General features: G+C 39.2%; 4 protein-coding genes across 5 annotated transcripts in view; 3 read left to right on the plus strand and 1 right to left on the minus strand.

Annotated features, from left to right (window-relative positions):
* The window catches only part of LOC134818997 (protein cereblon-like), a 101,731-nt gene that overhangs the window by 31,784 nt on the left and 42,375 nt on the right, over window positions 1-27,572 (plus strand). The gene's annotated exons all lie outside the window — the stretch shown is intronic.
* Window positions 2,009-2,647, plus strand: LOC134818777 (uncharacterized). The gene has a single exon (XM_063828422.1). It carries the CDS (start codon window positions 2,009-2,011, stop codon window positions 2,645-2,647), a length of 639 nt encoding a protein of 212 aa, XP_063684492.1.
* On the minus strand, window positions 4,505-6,617 carry LOC134818143 (uncharacterized). Its single transcript, XM_063827575.1, has 3 exons — window positions 5,516-6,617; window positions 4,988-5,095; window positions 4,505-4,700 (listed from the first exon to the last, which is right to left on the minus strand). The coding sequence occupies exons 1-3, from the start codon at window positions 6,462-6,464 to the stop codon at window positions 4,579-4,581; spliced, it is 1,179 nt and encodes a 392-aa protein (XP_063683645.1). The 5' UTR covers window positions 6,465-6,617; the 3' UTR covers window positions 4,505-4,578.
* Window positions 23,558-27,395, plus strand: LOC134818538 (uncharacterized). Its single transcript, XM_063828154.1, has 5 exons — window positions 23,558-23,737; window positions 24,703-24,798; window positions 25,061-25,262; window positions 25,427-25,773; window positions 26,219-27,395. The coding sequence occupies exons 1-5, from the start codon at window positions 23,693-23,695 to the stop codon at window positions 27,185-27,187; spliced, it is 1,659 nt and encodes a 552-aa protein (XP_063684224.1). The 5' UTR covers window positions 23,558-23,692; the 3' UTR covers window positions 27,188-27,395.

The following is a 27,572-nucleotide window of genomic DNA, read 5'->3' on the forward strand; positions in this document are numbered from 1 at the left end:
GCTCTCCTTCCAGCTCTTGTTCCTGCTAACGTTCAAGCTATTGCTCCACTATGACAGATCGGTTTGACATTCAGATTGATGAACTGCTTTCCAATCGTGTTCCGGACAGTACAGTTAGAGTCAACAACTGGGCTCTAAACAAATTTAATTCTTAGAGTCAGCTCTTGTTCTCTCTTCTAAAGTATAAATCCCTTGTCGAAATCGCCGGAGATAATTATAATCCATAAACACTTCACGCTCAGGTCTATATAAATGTAATCCCTCAGCTGGCGCTTCGGGATTACATATTAACACAAAACTCGTGCGCTGCGCGCACTCGTATGTGTTTATCAGATCATCCCGCTAGCGCGGGATGATCTGTTATATAAACCCTTTGCGTGGCGGGTTTATGTTATTATTAACAAGTAACTAGAATTTTTTCAAAAATGAGCTAGTTTAATGTAGATCTGGAGACTGGTGGGTACTGGCCGGGGGTCAACCATACTGGCATACTGGCATACTGGCATACTGGCATACTGGCATACTGGCATACTGGCATACTGGCATACTGGCAAACTGGCATACTTGTCCAATGTTCATAGAGGTTTTGAAATGTTCATAATTTTATCTTATTTACACTTATTTACTTTACGGGCATTCCAACAGTCACATTGTTACAATAACATAAACCCGCCACGCAAAGGGTTTATATAACAGATCATCCCGCGCTAGCGGGATGATCTGATAAACACATACGAGTGCGCGCAGCGCACGAGTTTTGTGTTAATATGTAATCCCGAAGCGCCAGCTGAGGGATTACATTTATATAGACCTGAGCGTGAAGTGTTTATGGATTATAATTATCTCCGGCGATTTCGACAAGGGATTTATACTTTAGAAGAGAGAACAAGAGCTGACTCTAAGAATTAAATTTGTTTAGAGCCCAGTTGTTGACTCTAACTGTACTGTCCGGAACACGATTGGAAAGCAGTTCATCAATCTGAATGTCAAACCGATCTGTCATAGTGGAGCAATAGCTTGAACGTTAGCAGGAACAAGAGCTGGAAGGAGAGCAAGCAAAACAATACTATTTTTAGGGCACGGACAAGGGTAGCTGGCTAGTCGCCAACTTCTCACGCCACGCGTTGGAGAAATTCGAAGAATTAGCTGCTTTGGCAACGTTCCCAGGAATTTGCGTGTAAAAGAAGTGGATGGTTACGATGTTTCATATCACGTGGTGCGCTTTCGTGTCACGTGGTATAGACTCGGCGTATGCTATTGGTGGCACGTGGTACGCACGTGACGCGCCCACGTGATCGCGCGTCTAACTGTTCTACTATTGTCGAGTTCTAATCAGCAGTATCATTGATTATTGTAAGTCGGAGAATTGAATGATAAACATCAGTTACGACTAAAAAGCGGGCCGGGTTTATACAAATTTCCGGGGCGGGATGATATCACCTTGAGATGTTTATCTAACAGCGGGCCGGGCTGAGTGATAATATGATCCCGCGTCGAAATCCCGGAGATATTTATACAAGTGTAACCAGCCAATTACAGGAAGCCGAATTGCAATATTTATATACATCTCGCGGGGTACAATATTCATCTACTTAATAATATTTAAAGTTCAATACTATCTCGCTCTCCCTTACCGGCCAGCTAAGCTATATTGCAAAATGTATATTATTATTGCAAAGCCGCGAAAAGTTGGCTCAGTTTTTATTGAAACTGTAAATATATTTCACTTTCGAACTTTTAGCGACCAGGTTTTCTCGGCTGTACTATACTTACAGTACAATTGGTGTAGAATGAGATTCCCTATACTGTCATACATATTATGTACTTTGTACCTACTAACTTACAGTTTTTGTCGAATACAGAACCATCATTTACTCTTAGATAGCAATTGTTTTAACTTCAAACAAGACTTTTTATATTATGTTTTTGCTTTTCAATGCTTGAAGGAGGCTTTTGATATATTTATAGCAACAATTTCACTAACTGACAACAATATAACCCAGCAATGATGGCAACAATAAAGCTACTCCTATCTCTCCTCCCACTCCTCTCCACAATTGAAGGAGCCTGCAAGTCAGGAGCCCTAAACCAGTTCGAGCTTGCTATCCTGGACAAGCACAACTCACTACGAACCCTCCACCAGGACACCCCCGACCTGTGCTACGGGGAGAGCGGTGAGGACGTCACCTTCACAGCAGAGTCCTGGGCCCAGGCCATGGCTAATGCCAAGACCATGCAACACAGCACGGGGGGAAGCTATGGTGAAAATTTGGCGTACGCTGGAACCACGGGGACAGTCCCTGGACAGGAAGAAGCGTACACGAAATCCACGCAAGCATGGTACGACGAGATTAAAGACTGGGACTTTGGGAAGAGTGCCAGCAAGGGCGGAGTAACGGGGCACTTTACTCAAGTGGTTTGGAAGGCAAGCAAGCAACTGAACTGTGGCTACGCTACATTCCAGAACCAATACAACTCCTACTATGTCGTGTGTCAGTATTATCCTCCTGGTAACTACGGTGGTCAGTACGCTGCTGAAGTAACCGGAGTGAAGGAGGAGGGAGAGGGAGGTAGTGGTGCTGGTTTACGGTTTAACAGCGCAGTTACCGCCTTGGTCGTGCTGCTTGTAACCGTGTTGTACTTGTAGAGTGAGATAAGACTGAGAGTGAGATAAGACTGAGACTAGCGAGACATAATTGAGGGCAACTTGAGATTTTACATTTTCAAATTGCGAAGACGACCGCGAAGGCTTGCTATGTTTTATACAAAAAGGATAAAATTATAAAAACGATTTTTAATTTATGGAAATGTTCTGTATCTGTATATATAGTGTACATTGTGTAATTGTTTGTATTCCAGATCTTCATATTCCATACTTTATTCACTAACTATTGCTTATTAATATTACTTATATATACAAATTTGGTTGTGACGATACTATATATAGTATCGTCACAACCAAATTTGTATGGTCGTAACCGCAACCAAAGTGGCCTGGATATTTGACACTAATCAAGTTTTATAAAGCGATGTTTTAAGATTGGCTCCTATTATTGATTATTAAAACTTATTATAGGATGTTCGCTCGGCCAGATAAGATGCATTACAAAAGATTGTTCATTTCGGAAGAAGAATTGTGTCCCTTTTATTAAGTTCATTGCTAGGATAACCTAGGCAATTAATCATAATTACAGCCACCATACGGCCACTATACGTCTAAGATACGGCCACGATATGGCCACGATACGGCCACGATATTGCCACGATATTGCCACGATGCAGAAACGATAGGCGCAATACACGACTACTAAACGGTCTTTATTACATATATTAGTGTTTGTGTGTGTATAATGCATGTTTCTGGACTCTGGTGACCTAGTTTAATTAAGCTATTATTATTAAGATATACCTTATCGGACGTAATTTGACCGGACATTTTGTGAACGGACATAATTTTGAACGGACATTAAAATAAACGCTCAAAGGCATTCATTTGATATATTTAATTTAACTACCTTGGCGGACTTTATAATTGAACGGACATTATAATGATCGCTAGGGCCTCCAGCGTCCAATTAATGTCCGTTCAAATAAAGTTCGATAAGGTACATTATGTAATTATATGTTTTAGTTTGTTAGAATTTTAACTTTGTCGATGATAAGACTTAATTTAGAGTTATTCAGATCTGAGAGAAGATTTGGTTCTAAAGCTGTTAGTGTTACCATTGTTACACCATGCCGCAAATATTTAATTTTGAAAATATGTCTATCGCAGTGAACACTATAAATAGCATCACGTAAAAATTAATGACTAACCAAATATAGTTTTCAGATATCTTAATATAAAATAGTCAAACTCAAATTCAAAATACCTTCAATATTTTTGGTAGAATTCTTGAAGGTTTTTACCAAAACCTAAAATTGGGTTGAGTAGACCGTCGCCAGTGTCTCCAAGACCAAACAAACAAAATTATACCAATTCGAACTATCGTTCTCAAGACGTCAAATGCAAAATGACATCGATCGCTTTTCTCATTCATTCACAATTGATAATTCATTAAAGAGCACTACCAGGAGGCAGTAATCGACTCTAAAGATGCGATAAACCCCAAGTCAGCTAATTGGAGCAGAAATTTCAACAAAGTGTGATACTGTGATGGGTAAAATAAACTTAAAATCATTACAATTTGCAGGCAACCCGTGTATAAATGAGAAAAGTGAGCGACCGATTTCATTCTCAGTATCATTTTGCATTTCAGAACAGTAATTTAAATTGATATCATTTCTTTTTGTCTGGAAAGAGAAGACACTGACGACGGTCCGTTCTACCTAATTTTAGATGTTAGCATAAAATAATACAAGTACGATTTAAAGTCTGTTATTTTCCTCGAAAGGAACTCCAATTGGTTTGTATGATTGCAAATCATGCTTTTAAAAGAATGTTCTGCAATGCACGCAATTTGGGATGTTTGCAGATATCAAAAACGTAAGAAATAACTGTTTGCTTCTTTTCGGGGATATAAATCATGCCTTTTAAAAAGCACTAAATGGCACGTGTCCGGTATTACGCTTGGTAAGTTAGCTCTCCGTATCGCTCTCCGTATCGCTCTGACAGGGCGAGTCTTGATCACCACTCACCAAGTGAGTGTCTCTGAGATGATCACTTATACCTCTAGTCCATTCAAGTCCTTCAAATTGTTCTGAAAAAACGTATTGTAATTTATACTTATAGGCTGTTAAAACTCAACTTCGCATATACAATGAAATAAACTTAACACAACATGTTGATTGTTGAGTTGGTCTATTTAAGGAACTTAACTAACTTTCAATATGGTCTAATTGGTCTTGTGTGATATAACTTTAATCAAGTGAGGATAAAAAGAAACTGTATTGTTTGATTTGTTAACTTAATAACGAAGGTTTCGTCAATACACAAATGCCCCACGGCCACAATGGTAATTTCCTAGTTAACTTTAGTATAACTTACTAAACATTGGATATGAGACTTGCTCGAAGACGTCGCACACGGGTTCTTTGTGGTACTGGCGGAAGTGGTCGACAACACCCTCTGTTATATTCACACCTACAAACTTCCCTGAAATTTGAAGTATGTATATGAACTATGAAGTCACCATACCTTTAGACTTAGTGTGCGTTACCTTACCGGGGTCGTTCACATATTTCGTGATCAGCTGAGGGGGCCGGGGATCGGAGGGGGTTTCCAAATGATTACGCTAGTGTAATTTAGACACAATAGCTATGTGTAAAACTGATTACGGAAGAGAGAGGGGTGTTAAAATGGTCCAAAAAGTGATTACGTAATATGTGAACGACCCCATATCAGACTTTATCTGAACGGACATTAAGTGGACGCTGGAGGCCTTGGCGACTGGCGTTCATTATTAAAAAAATGCCCGTTTAGAATTATGTCCGGTCAAATTACGTCTGATAAGGTAAGAGGACAGAGGTTGGCGTGATTATAAGAGTGGCAATTATAAATTAAGTTCACACTTACCCAACATTCCCCAACTAGAAGATAATTGCTGGAACAATTCCTCTGTGAGCACTTTCTTGTAGTAGGGAGTGGTGTATAGGACATCCCACCTGGTGATGTTGTGGAATGTTCTGGCGGTCTCCAGCTGGGTCAGTGTGCTTGTTAGGGAAGTTGAGCAGGTATCCAGCTGCTCTCCTGTCTTGTTGTGCTGAGCTGACTCTGTCTGCAGTTCTTCTTGGGTGGAATTCAGTTCACTTTTAACTGTCCCAAGCTCTTCCCGAGTGATATTCAGTTCCTCCTGGGTGGAATTCAGCTGTCCGATTACCGACTCCATTGTAGCTTCTGTTTTGTTGAGATCACTGCTGACCACATCCAGCTTTTCCTCAGTCGAGTTCAGTTTACCTATCACAGCTCCTAGCTCTTCCCGAGTGGTATTCAGTTCCTCCTGGGTGGAATTCAGCTGTCCGATTACCGATTCCATTGTAGCTTCTGTTTTGTTGAGATCACTGCTGACCACATCTAGCTTCTCCTCAGTAGAGTTCAGTTCACCTCTCACAGCTTCTAGCTCTTCCCGAGTGGTATTTTGTATTCCGGTTACTGTCTCAAGTTTCACCTCCGTCTCACTAAGTTGACTCTCTGTTTCGTTCAACCTTCCAGTAACATTGGCCAGCTCTTCTTGTGACCTCTTTAATAGGGTTTTTAAACACTCCACCATATCATTATCATCAATCTCTATCTCTACCTCTCTCACAGAACCGCTCCTGGACTGGGACAGTATGTATTCCCATCGCAGATCCCCAGTTCCAGAGAATTCTGTAAGGTCCATACACAGCCCACCTTCCGCTATTTTCTTTACATCGGCCGAGCTGAGTGCCTCAGAGAATATGTTGAACTGGTAAATCTGCCCTCCGAAAATGTAACTAGAACTTGGACTGTAAGAAAGTCTATTGAAGAACAGAGTTCCTCCCATTTTCAGTGTTCTTTCAGAGTCGGTTGTACCTGTGCCTATCAAGTTACCATCCAGATACAGGTTGGTGCTCCTCGAGGCGAGTGACCAAGTAATACAGTAGTTAAACCAGCTCCCGACAGGTGTTGTGAACACACTCTGCTTACCGTTCAAATCTCCATCACTTACGACTTGGTTGTAGATCCCATTAGAACTTATCAAGATCTCATTGCTACTTCGATAATAGTAGCAATGAGATCTAAACACAACCGGGTTAGAGGCAGATGTGTCTACACGTTTCATCCAAGTGCAGATGGAGAAGGAGTCTTGGAACGGGGCCATATCATAAGTAAATTCAATATAGTCATTACTGGAGGTACCAAAATGAAGAGCAGTGTACTGCTCATCATCAGAGGCAACAGCAGGCAAGACGATGAATACGATCAACAAGAATAACATAACTGTGGATTGCGTGCGGGAATTGAAGCTAATATTATTTATTGGCGTACAAAAGTTGGATCTTTCGAGAGCAGGACTGATAAGTTTTAATATGAACTAACCTCGAACCGCTAAGGTTTAAACGCTAGATAATGTAACGGGGTGGCACGAGAAACCTCATAAAATTAGCATTCTTAAAACTAATAATAATTTGTCCTGTATATTTTACGATTATGCAAGGATTCACCCCAAGTTCAGAACTCTTATCGTGGTATGAAGTTATTCATATTACACATGAGGCCATGGTAGCATGTTTACAACAAGTTTGGACACGTTTTAGAAGGTAAAATTCTGTTGAATTCTGTTTCAAAATTTTCAAGTGGTTTGGAAAGCAAGCAAGCAACTGAACTGTGGCTACGTTACATTCCAGAACCAATACAACTCCTACTACGCTGTGTGTCAGTATTACCCTCCTGGTAACTACGGTGGTCAGTATGCTGCTGAAGTAACCGGAGTGAAGGAGGAGGGTGAGGGAGGTAGTGGTACTGGTTTACTGTTTAACAGCGCTGTTACCGCCCTGGTCGTGCTGCTTGTCACCGTGTTGTACTTGTAGAGTGAGATAAGACTGAGAGTGAGATAAGACTGAGACATTAAGGGCAACTTGAGATTTTACATTTTCAAACTGATTCAAGTCCGTGCGAAGACGACCGACGGCTTGCTATGTTTTATACAAAAAGCATAAAAACATAAAAACCCTTTGTAATTCATGGTAATTTTCTGTATCTGTATATAATATAGTTTACATTGTGTAATTGTTTGTATTCCAGAGCTCTATATTTCATTCTTAATTCACTAACTATTGCTTATTAATATTACTGATATAGTATCGTCACAACCAAATTTTTTTCCCTACTCTTGCCGAAGGCAAAAAGATCGTAGGGAATAAGTAATCGGGTTTGGATATATGAGGTGGCCCGACGGTCCTACGGTGTCGACAAAAGTCTGCTCCTTTGCAATATAGACCACTCTCCTATAATTATGTGTATTGGAAGCGTCTGTTATGCTGCGCGCGACGCTAGCCATGTGTTAATCAATTACAGTGAAGTTCCTCCTTCGCAAAGTTATTTTCCGCAATTTTCTGGATTCATTTATTGTTGATGCGCGCGGCGCTACATTGGTCAAATAAATCGTCAATTTTTACCATGCGCGAATCCCACTCATTTATTATTTTTTCCAGTGACACTTTTTACTCTGCACTCGAAAGAATTAATGGTACAAAATACAAGTACATCGCGTCGTAGGGAAAATTGATCGTGCGTGGTTTAACCACGGCGAAATTCTTGTTATGGTCGTAACCGCAACCAAAGTGGCCTGGATATTTGACACTAATTAAGTTTTATAAAGCGATCTTTTAAGATTGGCTCCTATTATTGATTATTAAAACTTATTATAGGATGTTCGCTCGGCCAGATGCTCTCTAGTCTCTCTCTCTCTCTCGCTCGGCCAGATAAGATGCATTACAAAAGATTGTTCATTTCGGAAGAAAAATTGTGTCCCTTTTATTAAGTTCATTGCTAGGATAACAAGCAATTAATTATAATTACGTCTAAGATACGGCCACGATACGGCCACGATATGGCCACCATACCGCCACTATAATACGTCTAAGATATTGCCACGATATTGCCAAGATGCAGACTCCATAGGCCCAATACACGACTACTAAACGGTTTTTATTACTCGTTCATTGTTATGGTATTTCTGGTAAGACCTGGATGGCATGCAAATTAAAAAATGAATGATTCAAAAATTCAGCCTTCAATTCAATTCAGTGCTTCAAGATCATAAAGGGTTCCGATTTGAGTTGAAAACTCATTTTAGCTCACAAAAAACCTTGTGTGGCGAATTTCGCCACACTTTTTTAGAAGAAGTACGCTGTTTTTGATGAATTTTGGTGTATTTAACAGCATAAGTCATTAGTGGACGTGCGTGAATAATACATGTTGCTGGTGACCTAATTTAATGAAGCTATTAAGATATACATTATGTAATTATATGTTTTAGTTTGTTAGAATTTTAACTTTGTCGATGATAAGACTTAATTTAGAGTTATTCAAATCTGAGAGAAGATTTGGTTCTAAAACTGTTACCATTGTTACACCATGCCGCAAATATTTAATTTTGAAAATAATTCTATCGCAGTGAACACTATAAGTATAAACAGCATCACTTAAAAATTAATGAATAACCAAATATAATCTTCAGATATCTTAATAGTCAAACTCAAATTCAAAATACGTACCTTCAATATTTTTGGTAGAGTTCTTTTAATACATTTTTTACCAAAACCTAAAATTGAGTTGAGTAGACCGTCGCCAATGTCTCCTTGTTTCAAACAAACGAAATTATATCAATTCGAACTATCGTTCTCAATACGTCAAATGCAAAATGACATCGATCGCTCGCTTTTCTCATTCATTCCCAATTGATAATTCATTAAAGAGCACTACCAGGAGGCAGTAATCGACTCTAAATATGCGATAAACCCCAAGTCAGCTAATTGGAGTAGAAATTTCAACAAAGTGTGATACTGTGATGGGTAAAATGAACCTAAAATCATTACAATTTTCAGGCCACCCGTGAATGAATGAGAAAAGTGAACGATCGATTTCATTCTCAGTATCATTTTGCATTTCAGGACAATAATTTAAATGGATATCATTTCTTTTTGTCTGGAAAAAGAAGATGCTGGCGACGGTCCATTCTACCAAATTTTTGGTGTTATATACGTAGTATAAAAAAATACAAGACGTACGTTTTAAAATTTGTTAATTTCCTCGAAATGAACTCCAATTGGTTTGTATAATTGCAAATCATGCTTTTAAAATAATGTTTTGCAATGCACGCAATTTGGGGTGTTTGCTTCTTTTCGGAGATATCAATCGTGCCTTTTAAAAAGCGCAAAATTGCACGTGTCTGTTATTACGCTTGGTAAGTTAGCTCTCCGTATCGCTCTCTGTATGGCTCTCCGTATCGCTCTGACAGGGTGAGTCTTGGTCACGACTCACCAAGTGAATGTCTCTGAGATGATCACGTACACCTCTAGTCCATTCAATTTCTTCAAATTGTTCTGAAAAAACGTATTGTTATTTATATACGTTCAATGATATAAATTTAAGTAAACATGTTGATTGTTGAGTTGGTCTATTTTGAGTTATGGTCTATAGAGGGAAATGAGGAACTTACCTAACTTTCAATATTGTCTAATTGTATATATGGACTTGTGTGATATAACTTTAATCAAGTGAGGATAAAAAGAAACTGTATTGTTTGATTTGTTAACTTAATAACGAAGGTTTCGTCAATACACAAATGCCCCACGGCCACAATGGTAATTTCCTAGTATAACTTTAATATAACTTACTAAACATTGGATATGAGACTTGCTCGAAGACGTCGCACACAGGTTCTTTGTGGTACTGGCGGAAGTGGTCGACAACACCCTCTGTTATATTCACACCTACAAACTTCCCTGAAATTTGAAGTCTGTATATGAGGGTGGAGAGGGTTTCCGGTTTCCAAATGATTACGCTAGTGTAATTTTGATACGATAGCTATGTAAGGGGGAGGGCCGAGGGGGTTAAAAATGGTCCAAAAAGTGATTACGTAATATGTGAACGACCCCATATCAAACTGTATCTGAACGGACATTGAGAGGACGTTGGAGGCCTTGGCGTTCATTAATGCCCGTTTAGAATTATGTCCGGTCAAATTACGTCTGATAAGGTAAGAGGACAGAGGTTGGCGTGATAATAAGATTAGCAATTATAAAACATGTTCACACTTACCCAACATTCCCCAACTAGAAGATAGTTGCTGGAACAATTCCTCTGTGAGCACTTTCTTGTAGTAGGGAGTGGTGTATAGGACATCCCACCTGGTGATGTTGTGGAATGTTCTAGCGGTCTCCAGCTGGGTCAGTGTGCTTGTTAGGGAAGTTGAACAGGTATCCAGCTTCTCCCCTGTCTTGTTGTGCTGAGCTGACTCTGTCTGCAGCTCGCTCTCCGTTCTTTCGAGTTCACCTTTTACTGTCTCTATCTCTTCCTGAGTGGCATCCAGCTGCTCCCCTGTCTTGTTGTGCTGAGCTGACTCTGTCTGCAGTTCTTCTTGAGTGACATTCAGTACACCTTTTATGGTTCCTAGCTCTTCCCGAGTGGAATTCAGTTCCTCCTGAGTGACATTTAGTACACTTTTTACTGTTCCTAGCTCTTCCCGAGTGGAATTCAGTTCCTCCTGAGTGACATTCAGTACACCTTTTACTGTTCCTAGCTCTTCCCGAGTGGTATTCAGTTCCTCCTGAGTGACATTCAGTACACCTTTTACTGTTCCTAGCTCTTCCCGAGTGGTATTCAGTTCATCCTGAGTGACATTCAGTACACCTTTTACTGTTCCTAGCTCTTCCCGAGTGGTATTCAGTTCCTCTTGGGTGACATTCAGTACACCTTTTACTGTTCCTAGCTCTTCCCGAGTGGTATTCAGTTCATCCTGAGTGACATTCAGTACACCTTTTACTGTTCCTAGCTCTTCCCGAGTGGTATTCAGTTCCTCCTGAGTGACATTCAGTACACCTTTTACTGTTCCTAGCTCTTCCCGAGTGGTATTCAGTTCATCCTGAGTGACATTCAGTACACCTTTTATGGTTCCTAGCTCTTCCCGAGTGGTATTCAGTTCCTCCTGAGTGACATTCAGTACACCTTTTACTGTTCCTAGCTCTTCCCGAGTGGTATTCAGTTCATCCTGAGTGACATTCAGTACACCTTTTACTGTTCCTAGCTCTTCCCGAGTGGTATTCAGTTCCTCCTGAGTGACATTCAGTACACCTTTTACTGTTCCTAGCTCTTCCAGAGTGGTATTCAGTTTATCCTGAGTGACATTCAGTACACCTTTTATGGTTCCTAGCTCTTCCCGAGTGGTATTCAGTTCCTCCTGAGTGACATTCAGTACACCTTTTACTGTTCCTAGCTCTTCCCGAGTGGTATTCAGTTCCTCCTGAGTGACATTCAGTACACCTTTTATGGTTCCTAGCTCTTCCCGAGTGGTATTCAGTTCCTCTTGGGTGGAATTCAGCTGTCTGATTACCGATTCCATTGCAGCTTCTGTTTTGTTCAAATCACTGCTGACCACATCTAGCTTTTCCTCCGTCGAGTTCAGTTCACCTCTCACATCTCCTAGCTCTTCAAGAGTGCTATTCAGTTTATCCTCCGTCTCACTAAGTTGACTCTCTGTTTCGTTCAACCTTCCAGTAACATTGGCCAGCTCCTCTTGTGACCTCCTCAATAGGGTTTTTAAACACTCCACCATATCTTTATCATCAATATCTATCTCTACCTCTCTCACAGAACCGCTCCTGGACTGGGACAGTATGTATTCCCAGCGCAGATCCCTAGTTCCAGAGAATTTTGTAAGGTCCATACACAGCCCACCTTCTGCTATCTTCTTTACATCGGCCGAGCTGAGTGCCTCAGAGAATATGTTGAACTGGTGAATCTGGCCTCCGAATATGTAATTAGAATTTGTAGTGAAAGAAATTCTATTGAAGAACAGTGTTCCTCCCATGTTCAGTGTTCTTCCAGAGTCGGTCATACCTGTGCCTATCAAGTTACCATCCAGATACAGGTTGGTGCTCCTCGAGGCTAGTGACCAAGTAATACAGTAGTGAAACCAGCTCCCGACAGGTGTTGTGAACTCACTTTCCTTACTATTCAAATTTCGATCACCTCCTACTAGGTTCCAGTACCCGTTAGAACTTATCAAGATCTCATGGCTTCCACTTGTATAGTAGTCAAACACTACCGGGTGAGAGGTAGATGTGTCTACACGTTTTATCCAAGTGCAGACGGAGAAGGAGTCTTGGAACGGGGCCATATTATAAGTAAATCCAATATAATCATTACTGGAGGTACCAAAATGAAGAGCAGTGTACTGCTCATCATCAGAGGCAACAGCAGGCAAGACGATGATGACGATCAACAAGAAAAACATAACTGCGGATTACGAGCGGGAATTGAAGATAATATTATTTATTGGCGTACAAAAGTTGGATCTTTCGAGAGCAGGACTGATAAGTTTTAATATGAACTAACCTCGAACCGCTAAGGTTTTAACGCTAGATAATGTAACGGGGTGGCACGAGAAACCTTATAAAATTAGCATTCTTAAAACTTGATAATTTGTCCTGTATATTTTACGATTATGCGAGGATTCACCCCAAGTTCAGAAATCTTATCGTGGTATGAAGTTATTCATATTACACATGAGACTGGTAGCATGTTTACAAAAAGTTTGGACACGTTTTAGAAGGTAGAATTCCTGAATTCTGTTGAATTCTGTTGAAAATTTACATTTTAAAATTCACTCTTACAATTTGCATCACATCTAATTCTAATTACTTATTGGTATTACCTATTTATAACCAATACCCAAAATTGGGTAGGGTGGACCGTCGCCAGTGTCTCTTTTTTCGAAACAAAAAGAAATTATATAAATTTAAATGACCATTACCGCAAACTGATGTCGAGAATGAAATCGGTCGCCCACTCTTCCCATTCATTCAAAATACAAGATACAAGGCTAGGTCACTCCCGGTGTTGGGATGGCCTGAGGTACTTATCTCCTGAGGTACTTATCTCCTTTACAGTTATAACCCTAAGCCACTCTGTGCCAAGACACTATACTAGCTGTAGGGGGGTTAGTCTTACGAGCCAGAGGGTGTGTATCACCAGCCGAAGCTGTACCAAATCACAGCTTGGTAAATGGCCGACTTGGATCTGACCGGATTTGAACCCGGGCCTCCTGCTTGGAAGGCGATCGTGTTACCATTACACCACCCGGCCGACAAATTGTAATCCGAAATGAAATCCCATTTATTTACGGCCTGCAAACTGTAACGAGCTCAGTTAGTGCCGTAACTGTATCGAGCTCAGTTAGTGCCGTAACTGTAAGTGTAACGAGCTCAGTTAGTGCCGTAACTGTAACGAGCTCAGTTAGTGCCGTAACTGTAACGAGCTCAGTTAGTGCCGTAACTGTAACGAGCTCAGTTAGTGCCGTAACTGTAACGAGCTCAGTTAGTGCCGTAACTGTAACGAGCTCAGTTAGTGCCGTAACTGTAACGAGCTCAGTTAGTGCCGTAACTGTAACGAGCTCAGTTAGTACTTAGTACCGTAACTGTAACGAGCTCAGTTAGTGCCGTAACTGTAACAAGCTCAGTTAGTGCAGTAACTGTAACGAGCTCAGTTACAGATTTGATTAGGTTTCATTCCTTGTACTCTTGTAGTTGTCTCAATGCTTCCCACTGATCATCAGCCAGCAGGGTCTTGACTGGAAAGTTCGACACAAGCTTGGGTTTCTAATATTGGGAGAGGGGGTACAGGTATTTCATAGCAACGGTGGGAGTGACATATCATCCTTGCCAAGAACATCACTACATCATCCTTGTAAACTTTTCGCCATGCAGACTGCAGAGCACCTCAAACAATCATTGAGGACGCTATCATTTTCATAGGTGAACTTGATGAAACGTCAAAGAACTGGACTGCAGTTACCTGTTATAACAAAGTATTGAATATCATGAATCTTCTTTTGTCTTCTCGGCTAAAAGTAGAATCATGCTGAGCTGTTCCCGAAAAGACCATCAAAGGTTTTCGTCAAAGGATTGGATTCTAAGATTGTCAGTGTACAGGCATTTAAGGATTCCCGCACTATATAGTGACAACACTGTCAGTAGTGAAACTAGTGATATATCCTGGAGATTCTGAGTGTTACATGGTGATTCCCGCACTATATAGTGACAACACTATATAGTGACAAGCACTTTATAATGACATGTCACTATATAGTCCTGCATCACTATAAAGTGCGTTTTCGACACTATATGGTGACATGTGAGACGGCTGCAAATTTACCTAAAAGGATGTGACCCATGCCTTCAAATGGTAAGGTCGCGTAACATCGCACGTGCTACAGATCATCACTAGCTGATCCGTCATCTCAAATATTTTATGGCAAGCTGTAGAAAGGATGTGACCCAAGTACTCATGTGGAAACATGAGTACTTGTTGGAGCTCGTTGGAGTCGTTGAAGCTCGTTATCATGTGGTGGTACTCGTATATATAAGGCTCAAATATGAAGGACAAGCTATATCAATCATGGCTACTCCCTCTGTTGAATACACTACTGGTAAAAGAGGAAAGTACAACGCTCTCGACTCTCGTGGATGGTCAACGCTACACCTTAAACAGAAAAAGGAACGGAACTGATAGAGTCACGAAGACCTACTGGACCTGTGTTGTTCCTGGCTGTCTGGCTCGACTGGTGCTTCATGAACAGACAGTAAAAAACTCTCCGAACCACAACCACGATGAACAAAGAGCAGAGATCTTGGTCCACCGCTCTAAGAATACGATAAAGGAACGCAGCGACATCAGACACATCAACTAAACGGATCGTTGCTGATGTTCTTTCAGTTCTTTTATTTGCTTTGGTAGTATTCTAAAAGTAGAAAAGTAAGGGAAAAAAAGATAAACTTGTCACTATATGGTGCTGTCACTATATAGTGCGTTTTGCACACTATATGGTGACAAAGATCAGCTGTCATTATAAAGTGCTTGTCACTATATAGTGTTGTCACTATATAGTGCGATTACCGCATTTAAGGCAGCATTAAGTAACAATACTCATTATGATAAACATATCATAATGTGAATTATCTGGGCTGCAAAGATAGACTCAATCTCGCTCGGAAAGGCGGAGTTGGAGCGCACAAAGTAACGGAGGATAGTACACGTGCACAGGAGGAACTTGAGGCGAAGGTGAGTAGGCTGGTGGAGTTTCAGGAGAAGAGGGAGGAGCTGAAGAGGTGGTTATCAGGGCTGAAGAGCAGAGTGGGAGAGCTGGATCCTAACCACATTGTAGTTCCAAGTCTTCTTCAGGGAGATGTTATCTCTATCAAGGTTAGTTGTACTCTGTATTTTATTTTACCTTTTTATATGATCAGTTTCAGGACCATTAGTTCGTGACATGATGTCAATAATTATTGAAATTTTAATATTTTGTTTCGTAAGAGTCAATTTCAAAGGATTATAACAAATAATACCTTGGCTAGTAACCTAATATATAGGTATTGTATTATAACAACCTAATATATAGGTATTGTATTGTAATCGATTTATAGTTTCGTGACACTTGAACTAATAAGCCGAACAGAAAATAAAACGAAGTCAATGGTACCATAATAAATGAAGTACATTTTTCAAATAATCAAATGTATATCATGTAATTAGTGGATATGATTTATAATATGATCATATTAAATGTTTATCATGTAATTATAGTGCATATTATTTATAAAAATTTTGTCCAGAACCTCAAATATTATATCAATAATCCTCTCTTCTCTGCAGATTATATTTCAAATAATTAATTAAACTACTTAGATCCTGCAATAGTGGCAAGCTGCGCCACTATATTGCAGATTTGAAAGTTCACGTCCGTCTCATCTCTATTGAACTATTGCAAATATTTGCAGTGATATCTGAGTTAAGCGTATATTTTTACGGTAAAAAAGGGGTGTGCGGTAAAAAGGGGTTTTGACTGTTGATCCCAGCAGATGGTTTCTCTCACAACAGTAGTTGTATAGATAGTCGGGTAGGGGTTCACAAGTAAAGGGTAATTAGAGGGAGTAACGAGCCTGACAAGCTCGCTTCACGCTTCACATCAGGGACCCATTTATAAGCTATATTCCAGTTTCCCACTGCTTTGTGGGTACTTTTGACAGTGCGAACGAGCCGGGCCATGGTATATTGCGCGGGGGACTAAGTCTCTAGTAAAATTGATTTTAACCTGAGCCACTACTAACAGATTCTCTTTTAGATTAGTTACATACCTGGATTAATAAGTTCCGCCTCCTTTTCCTTAGGGTGTCTTATTTTCTTGCTTGCATCAAAAGTAGATTCTCTGAATTTGACCATGGTCACATCAGAGGCCATCTTCTTAATGCAGCCATCAGGATCTGCTGCGTCAGCAAACTTTTGGCTGTGGTACTAGAAAAAAGCAAGTTTAAATACAATTATGATTAATAGTAAAAATAACGATAGAACTGTACAGTTGAACAAATTTATACAATCTCTGATGAAGCTTTTCTTTCACATTTTGATAACATTTCCATTTTATATTTTGATGAAGTTTCTATATTTAACACTTACCATTTTCCCTTGACACCACACTTGAAACTCTTCGGCTGTTTTGTAAAAGTACCAGTCCATAGTACTAGATCCAGATATTAGGTTACTGAAGGGGATGTTGTTTTCCATGGAGCAACCTTGTATACCCACCACCAGCGTGCCATCTGAAGAGAAGATTAAATTACTTTCGTACACTACAATCTGAGCGTTACTTATTGCGTCACTAATCAGAGCGTTAATTTCTGAACCACAATTGGCAGGAGCTATAGTTTATAGTCTTACTTGAATTGGCTGGTTTACATCCCTATAACTTGAGAGTCTTACCTGAATTGGCAGGGATGTTGACGTTGATGACATTTTCAGCATTGACATATGCATGGAAACGTATACCAGTTGTGCTACCCACGATATCAGTCTGCACTGAGAAGAGATATCCATCTAAAGGTGTTATGTCCATCCAGGTGTCCCTGATTTTTATCTCCTGCCACTCTGTCCACCCTGATAAAGGTGGTTACGTTATGAGCTGAGTGCGCGCATTGTGTCACTTATTCATGCACGTGCAAATTAAGTGGATTCTTGAGCAAGAAATAGGTCACCACAACATAGGTTAAACAATTCTGACGCATTTTAAACCGTACAGTAAAAAGTTTGGTCTGGGTTTGATTATGTTGACTTACCTACACCAATAGACTGGACTAGAGGAACACTCGTCAGGAACACCAACAGAAACATACCGCTAATACATACTGCTATGTAATAGAACTGAGGGTTTCTGGTTAAATCTCAGTTAAGAACCTGATAATTTGGGGTAATCTTCACATTGTAAGTGGGGTATTAAATCTGATTGTTAGAGTAATAAACATATTAGTCTTTACCGGGTATCAGTCACCGGTTATTTCAATATTTCACAGTATTATTCTTATCTGAGTGCAAACTGTAATTCATAGTCCATCATTCTATAATCTAGAATCTAGAATCTAGATTTTAGATTCTAGAATCTTGATTATGCAGAGCAGACAGTCCTAAAACTGATGAAATAAGTTAATAAGTCATGTTACCAATACAATAAGTCACGATATCTGTAAGAGAATGGAAAACTGATAATAACGAGGGTAAAGTTTATAAATTTAGGTAAGTTCTAGGCACTTCACACCATTAGGGAAACGAAAAGTTCAAGAGAAAAGAAGGTAGAAGATTATGAATTTAGGTTGAGTTGAAAAGAACAACTTAGAAAAATCACTGGATTTGAATGGCTTAATATAACTAAGAGTTCCTTGCAGCAAAACAATTCGTCGAATAATGAAATTTGAGCGACTGCTCCGTTATAAACCAGTTCCCCATGTTGCACGTGCAGTTGTTCACATGCAGTTGTTCACATGTCACGTGGTCAGGTCTAGCAGTCACGTGACTTGTTCGAAAGGAGCAGCGAAACTAGCTGCTACTGCTAACAGGACCAAGTACTCATCATCCTGGACATTACGCTTGCTGAACAGATAGTCAGTCTGGCGAGCAGAGAAATCTTCTCAAAAGAGAGCTCTGCTTGAAATATGACCTTAACAATATACAAATCTTATCTGAGATTTGTCGTTAGTTTTACCGGTTTATTAGTAGGGGCTTATCATTGTTTTGAGGGAAATATGTTGAGAGGAGGAACTTTAAGACTAAAGAGTGAAAGGGTTGTAATCCTTTAGGCGTAGTTTGTCATTATCTTAATTTGCTAACTCCCGACCCTGGATAGAGGTCTCAACACAAACTAGACTTTGAATTTCTCTATACTGCTACAACAACTCCTTTTATGGGTGAAAATCTCCCTATTCCCAAAGGTGACTAACCACCCGAGAAACACCACTATGCCCATAGTATTGACCAGCTGCAGACGAATATGTTAGAGTAACCAGGCTGACTAGTGTGGTAGCTCTTGTAATATTTATGATAATTTTTTCCCGTCTAGTAGTGTTCGCACAAAACGAACAGGGTAAAATTGTGGACTCATGAATCCGACTAAAGGATTGTTGCTCGGTTCATTCGCAGCTAGAAAATCAGCTACAGGAGCTTGGTTTAACTACCTTACTCGGGAATATTATAACCGGGATAAAGTGGTGGGTTTTGGAAGATTCCGCCATATTTTTCCCGGTCAAAAATTTTACCAGTCATAAAAAAACCCGCCGACTCAGATTATGGGGTTCCAAAGGGGTGGTGATCATAATATTTCACCTGAAGTCTCATATGTGCTAGAGAAGACTTTTGAAGCAGTGGATGGAGGGCTGTAACTTTATTGGCGGTTGCTACCATAATTTCGTTATAAAAATCACAATTTGGTTATAGAAATCAGATTTCAGGGTGGACCGTGGTTGTCACTTCTCTTGCCCATGAATCAGTGAATCGTAGAGAAAAAAACAATTTATATGTTATAGAAGAAAACGAAAGTAATAATAATATTTAATATATATTATATACGCTAATTTAACTGCGTATAATGCGATTACACTATTAATTGCACGAGGCGCAGCCGAGTGGAAATTGATACAATAATCGCACGAGGCGAAGCCGAGTTCGATTATTGCAGTTATTTCACGAGGCGCAGCCGAGTGCAATAACTGGTGTAATCGTATTATACATGCAGTTAGATTCGCGTATAACTCCACGCCTCTGATGTTATAACCAGTGTAATTAGTTTATAATCGCACCTACTTTGTTGTTATTCTAGTAATTGCTAGCAATTACGATTATAAACTAATCGCACTGTTTTGAGAGGCTGCAGCTGATATTTTGATTTCCGGAGTGTACTCACAAACAAATGAAACAGTCATTAGATAAACAAATTTCAAAAGTAGATTAACGTTTCATATATCTAATTAATTAAAAAACAAACAAATGATGTCATCCTCTCGTCAACTAAAAACTGTTGTATATGTACACAATTTAAAAATGATTATTAGCGCTCTATCATAATCAGTGCAGGTATAAAACAAATTGCTTGTTAGCAGTTCATGTAATTTAAATTTAAATTATAAAATCCCTGTAACATCCCTGGGCTTCATAGGTCCTCGAACGGATCCTGTTCCGGAAAACTTATTATTGCTTAGGTTTATTTTCCTTTAAATAGACGTGTCTTTTTTTCTATTTCTGAGTAATATCAATAACTGTAAATTGAAATAACTTCTTTAACAAGTAACAAAAACAGAAATTTCGGTTGAAAATTTGTTGACCTCTGAAAAAAAACTTGAAATACATGACCGGGATAATTTGGCGGGTTTTGGGAAAGTCCGCCATATTTTTCCCGGTCATTAATTTTCCCGGTCATAAATTAACCCGCTATAATATTCCCTAGTAAGGTATTTGAGAAGTCTATGTTGGTTTAGAAATTGGAGAGGCATCCTGATACAATTAATACTTAATAGATGGCTCGATCTACTTCGACAGAGACAACAAAGACCCCGTTGAAGATTTGGTAACATGATTAAAAAATCTGTTGTTTTAAGACAACTCTATCATTCACAAATTTAAAATTCAATCTTGCGGCTTCATCATAACATTACAAAATCATATTACGAGTCATCCAGTCATTTCACTTATGTGTCAGTTCATATCAATCATTATAAGATGCTACTCCATATTAATTTGGTAACCTATCCTCCAAAACCTGCTTAGAAATCATAATTCATATCATCCTTTACAAATTTTAACACATTTATTTTAATTATCTCTGAACCACCTTTCCTGGAAACCCGCTCTGGGAATACTAATATGTATCTTCCTTCACACGCATATTTACTCGAGCAGATTCAATATGTGCTATCTTAAAGGCACATGGTAACACATTCATATATTAATTGTTCAATATTCCAGCATTGTTTTAAAACAACTCTTTCGCTCACATTTTTTAGTTCCAGTTTTGCGGCTTCATCATGTTATTATATTATCATAATTAGTGTCGTCCAGTCAACCTGTCATTGCACTTATGTGTCAGTTCATATCAATCATCATAAGATGCTACTCCAGGATAACTTGAAAACCTATCCTCCAGCACCATTTGAAGCATATCTTTCTTTTAAACTATTCATATCTGTCTATTCATATTTTCACACAGCATTCTTTTTATCCATAAAACATCTATCAAGGGAACTCTCTATAGGAATACAGGTACATATTTAATTTATTGAGCAGATTCACACTGCTCTTGTGATGAACTCTAGAAGGATGGGATGGTAATACTCGGTCTGGCCGTCTGGAAGCCCATAGAATTCCAGTTCAGAAACCGAGTAAGGAGGTGCGGCTACTGATAAGAAGCCTCCTTAAAGTTTATTTGGGTTAGAAACGACATCTGGGTCCCTACCCTCGCACAAGATTATTTTCTTGTTGTGTTCCACAACTTCATGTCCACCGTTTCATTGCACCAGAGCATAAATTTTTGTTCTTCATAAATTGGATACCGGCCAAATTGCCCGCCAATTATTTTCACTTTACTTGTTTAACTGCCTCCATCATTTCTTCTATCAAATTATCAACCTACCCAACTTTTTACCTGCCACACAACCCGATCATAGCGTTTATCTTAATAATTGATTTCTACTCGGAAATTTACCTCGGATTTCCTACGGCCTGTTTCATTTAACCATTTAATTACTCACCAAGGAGAACTGCGGCCCGTATCATTTATTTATAAAACACTTCTCTAATTACCCATCAAGGAGAACTAATTCAACATGTACCCACTACCCAGCAACACGGCAGTTAAACCTCGTCACTTGGACAGTTTAGCTCCACAAATTAGCCCTTTCCTTTGATTAAATCTATCACTATTTTATAATCATTTCGTCAGAGGAATGACAACATAAACCCCAAAATTTTGATCATAACATATGGACAGAACTCAGTGCCAGGACAACATGACACTCCGAAACTTTGAACATAACACGAGGAAATATGGACAGAACTGAACAAGAGCAACAACCACACTCAAAGACTGAGGAATCAGGAGGACTCTGTATAGTATCCCAGGAAACAACTATTTAGCTATCATCGCTCAATAATCGGTTTGGTATCGACCCTACATATTTTGTTTTTCCGACTTTAAAGCTGACTTAAGAAACCAGGGAATCAAATTTACCTTGATCCTAACATTAAATCGTTTTTTATATCATTTTCCTTTTTTTTCCAAAACATTCCAGTACATTGTGCAGAAAGTTGGAGATTACAAATTTTGGAAGCATGTAGGGATTTAGACCTGATATCGACCGTATATACTAAAAATACTCTAGCACAATTGTAACTGCAGTTTTACAGAACTCTAAATGCTTAATGAACACACTTGCAGGTACCACCCGTATTCACACTCAAAAATGAGTTTAGTCAGTTTCCGATACGAGATTGGGACGGGTTCTACAAACAAACAAACAAGTAACAATACTCAAGTAGTATAGGTGTAATAATAATATTAATGCCGGATTTGACAAGTATTACACTGAATTGGTATCATACAATAGCGAATACACAATATTATAGCTTTCATCATACTCATATCTCAGTATCCAGGCAATTGAAACAAATTAAGGACTGTGAGCATCCGCTTCTATCTCATTCCAAATAACTATAAATTAAAATACTCACGCCTTGGACTAAAATATCGATTGATAGATAATTACAGCAGCGGTTCGCTTTTGAAAATTCAGCATTATTGATATTTCATTCACCAATCCCTCAAAGTATAAGTATATTGCATTAATAAAATTCAGTATTCAGTACCATCAATGTTCCAACGATATCTGTGATGCCGCTGTGATACCATTATTTTATTCAACTGTAATATGAATAATGTCTTTCAATGTTACAATGATACAATTAAATATGGCCAGTTAGTCAATTAACAATGGACGGCATAAGACACGATTGATGGAATGGAAGTTAGATTCCCAGATTAATAGTGGAATATCACCAAAAGTATTGGAAGTTAGATTCCTGGAGAAAGCAGTTAATTATGAAAAATCACCTAAATGTACCGGTAGTACATTTTCAAATATGAAATTTCTAGTACCGACATTTGACTGTTTTGACCTAAATTAACTCCGCTCACCAATTAGTCAGTTAAATATGGATAGCAATTAGCAATAGCATAAGACACAATTTTTCAATTTAAGTACTTGAGATAATCAGTAAATAATGGAAATATATCCGTCAACATATTAGAAACTGTTGAACTCTCCAAATGCCAGAAGAACCTTACGACCAGGCATTAACACGGCATTAGTATCTCAATACTTCAATAGGGTTTTATTTTTAGGGTCTGATTCACACGGCGGCACGACGAAGTTCAACTCTTTTTCATAAATAAATGCACAGTTGAGGTTAGGTGATTTAGACGGTCTTAGGACGATTTCAACGCGTTTTATAAGATCTGCAGACACGGTAAACAATGACGTTAACTCATTTTACTGACTACTCAGTATAAGTTTTTATTTTTGTTTTGCAGCGTTTGCATAATATTTGCACAAATAATATTACATTTTGTACATAATATATCCCGTTCTTTTCAAGTTCTCAAGTTGCTTTTTAATTTCGGTTGTTTTTCGATCGACGATGCAGAGGCTTGTTTTAGTGCTTCTAGCACTCTTTGTTGTCGAAGTACGTATATTCGGGTATAATAGCATTGTTTCCAATTATGATGATCAGTTTTGTATCAATCTAGGTGTTTCTGACCCATTTACAAACATACCATGAACGGTCAGACTCAAGCTATGAACATGGATTGATTTCTAATTCAATTGAATTGACAAATATGTAACTCATAGAGCGGGGTTTAATAATTCTTTATGTGGACAATGACAAACTCAGTCTGGTAAATATTGGGACATTTGTAATATTAAGGAGAATCGTGATAATGCATGTTGTGGATGGGACTATATAAATTACAATGTTATAATGTGTGAGTAAAAGAGTAAAAGAGTGGTCAAAACATTTCGTAGCGGAGAGTAAACTTAGATAAAAGAGGCCGTTTAGTAATTAGTATGCACCAGTCCTGCTTCATGGTTGCTACACTGCAGGAGCACTGGAGCTGATATTAAGGGACCTAGGCTTATTTGCGACCTTTTTTATTAGTTTTCAGCAGTGATATTGGAACATTTTCATCATTTTAAACTTTAATATCATATAAAACTCGTCTGCTATAAGTCTCGGTTATATTCTGTCATGACGTTTACCCTCTAAAATCACCATCTGGCGTTTAGTTAGGATAGAAACTCCGTCTGTAATTGATTTATACCTGACGCATCACGTTTGTCGTTTTGCTGGGGGTTTTGCTCTGATGTTTTAGATTTTACTTATAGTTAGACTCTTAAAACTAAACTTTCTAAATTTTAGTGAATGTTTTGGACGTAAGTTCTGCAATCTGGATGGAAATAATTTTAATTGAACGACTACAAGTGCACTTTGTTACCGAGGTTTTGTCCACCGAGGTTTTGTCCACTCGGCACATGTTTATGAACAAAAATCTTGAACTCTTGAAGTCATCTTCAAATCTATAATACTAATACTAACACTAATACTAATGGATAATAAAATATTATGTAATAAGCAAATTTTCTTCTCAGGCGGCAACAATAAGTGATAGCACGTCGAGTGAGGCTGAACTTCCGCCGTTAGATTCCACCACAATCCCACCCATCAGCTCCACTTCACCGGAAGGGGTAAGCTTTCGTTTGTTTATTTTCCCTCTGGTTATTATAGATTGTATCGTTCTACTGGGTGGGGCTCAGCCTGTCATCCATTTTGCCTCTTATCTTGTAATACTAATAGAGTTAACACAGTATTACACGTATTATAGTTAATAAAATCATTGTGTTTAAAGATGAATTATGGTCAACTCAATATATTAAATATTGTTAAGTTTGTGAGTCAAAATATTCACAAGTTTGACATTATTCCTGGGATACCAACACATTGTTTCAGGTTGGAATTTTGGGAGCATTTGACCCAAATCCCTATCCTGTGATCGATTCTTATCCTCAAAGTAAAACCGTGAGGGTTGGTGACTTTGTGGATATAAAATGTAGTGCATCGGACACAGCTGATCATTTACCAAACTGGCCAAAACATGATTTGACTTTGAGTCTGATCTACGAAGATGAGCCCAGTAGGGATTTGAGTAGCAGTAAGTTGCGGGAGAACCAATATTTTTACTGTTGATTATATAAAACTTAAAGGGGATTGTGATGATCATTTTGAATGTCGAGCACAAATCACTGCAATCTGAAGGGGAAAAGAGAGCCCATAAACGTTTCCAAAATCTCACACTGACAACATATCTCCTAACAGCTGAACACAACTGGTGGGTGGATGAGTCTAAGAGCACAAAATCCCGACCAAGTCCAAAGGGAAGAATCGACATCACTGAAGTAGCAGAAGTCTACGTGTACAAGACGTCTGCTGAGAAAAGTGACCAAGGATGGTACCGGTGCAGGGCTTGTATCTACCTTGGAAGTGATTTACAATCTTGTGATATCAGCCTTGCCAAGTTCTATGTAAAAGTCTTGAAACGTCAAGGAGCGCCAGATGAGCCTAATCCCCGTAGGGAAGAACAGGGCTCTAGCTCATCATCGCCAACGGTGATACCAACCGGGGGACCAAATGTGAATTACGAAAGTCCTCGATCCTCATGTCAGGTATTGTCTTTTATTATGTCATGTACGTGAAGGATTAATATATTTTATGTTACTGTATCACTAGAACTGGATGGTTGGTGGTGTTGAAAATATTGATGATATCGTGTAATTTTGCACGGCTGGCAATCAACATATTTCTCGTTGGAATTTGATTTGCTAAATGGGATCGTTCACATATTAAGTGATCATTTTTTGGAACATTTTACCCCCCCCCCCCCTCCCCCTCCGTAATCAGTTTTACACATGGCTATTGTGTCCAAATTACAATAGCGTAATCATTCGAAACCCCCCCCCCCCCCCCTCTCCTAGCTGATTACGTAATATGTGAACAACCCCAATGGTAGATGTAAATATACAAAAAGAGTACTAACTACTACTAACTAACTAAATACTAAACTACTTAAACTTAAAAACACTAATAATTTACAAAAGTCATTTCTTTCAGGTCTTCGGGGACCCTCACATTGTCTCATTCGATGGGGCGATCTTCAATCTCCCTGGTGCAAGTTGTGACTACGTCATGGCTTTAGACCAAGATGCCGGTACCTGGTTTATGTACGGCAGAATGAGACCATGCGGTAGCCTCGCCCAGGGAGTATGTCTGGAATCGGTCACTGTATACGCTGGAGGGGACGCGATTGAGCTGCAGAGAGGATGGATAGTGAACCACAAGGGGAAAAAGATGGAGACAAGGGACCTGACTAAGCCCATCAAAGTAGGAGAATTTGAATTGGAGTTTATAGGAAACACTTTGAAAGTTTCTCTCTTGCTGAAGGTGGAGAAGACGCACGGGTTCAAGATACTGCACCACCTGGTATTAACATGGGACGGACTCACCGCAGTAACGATAGAAGCTCCTCAAACCGCCCTAACTCAGGGACTGTGCGGAAACAACGACCAGGACCCAGCCAACGACTTTGATGTTTGGGGAACCTCCAACGCTGATCTGCTATTGTTCTCGGAGAGTATGAAAGTGGACAGGAACTGGAAATGTGACGCGGGAGAACCTGCCCTTACCATGGACCAGATGAAGGAACTTTGTGGAGCTAAGAAATTCTCTAAAGCTCAACAGCGATGCGAGAAGATCTTTACTACTACTGAGTTCAGAGACTGTCTGCACGACAAAGAGCCCTATATGGACGCCTGCATCTACGACCAGTGCAAAGGAATCCACCTTCAAAACAACCTCTACCCTTGGATGGTAATCCCCAAAGTTGACAAAGTTCTCTGGCCTGGTTGCAATGCTGCAGAAGCCTACGCGATGAAATGTTCGACAGCAACATGGGACGTGGACGGAAACAAAATTGCACCTATAGAAATGGAAGCTTGGGAGACCGAAACCAGGCTATGTCCCTCAAAGGAAGTGAAGAAGGCGAACGTACCAAAACTTGGCTGCCCACAGAGCTTCATGTAGGACTACCGATAAGAGGAAGTTTTTTACAATCCGAAATGTTTACAGCTGTTAGTGCTGCTGGTTTTTTATATTCAAGTCAAACAATGAGGTCTGGTTGGGACTGTCTGAAATAATATTAAAAATGATTTGTCCGAACCATGTGTCCAATGTTTCTCCTTTTAATAGTGTTTATACTTTATATAGTTATAGTTCGAAAATTTACGTGCAATTTATATACACCTTTTACAGATCCATAGCATGACTCCGACAAATACATTATGCATTATGTAACAATTAGACTGAATAAAATTAAAATAGAATTGGCTGGTACGGTGAACCTAAATTACTTTCATACCCTCAGCTCGGGTTAGGGTTATTAGGGTTGACGGTTATGGTTTTCAGTTAT

Source organism: Bolinopsis microptera, chromosome 7, assembly GCF_026151205.1.
Source record: "Bolinopsis microptera isolate Bmic1 chromosome 7, MBARI_Bmic_1.0, whole genome shotgun sequence".
NCBI lineage: Eukaryota > Metazoa > Ctenophora > Tentaculata > Lobata > Bolinopsidae > Bolinopsis > Bolinopsis microptera.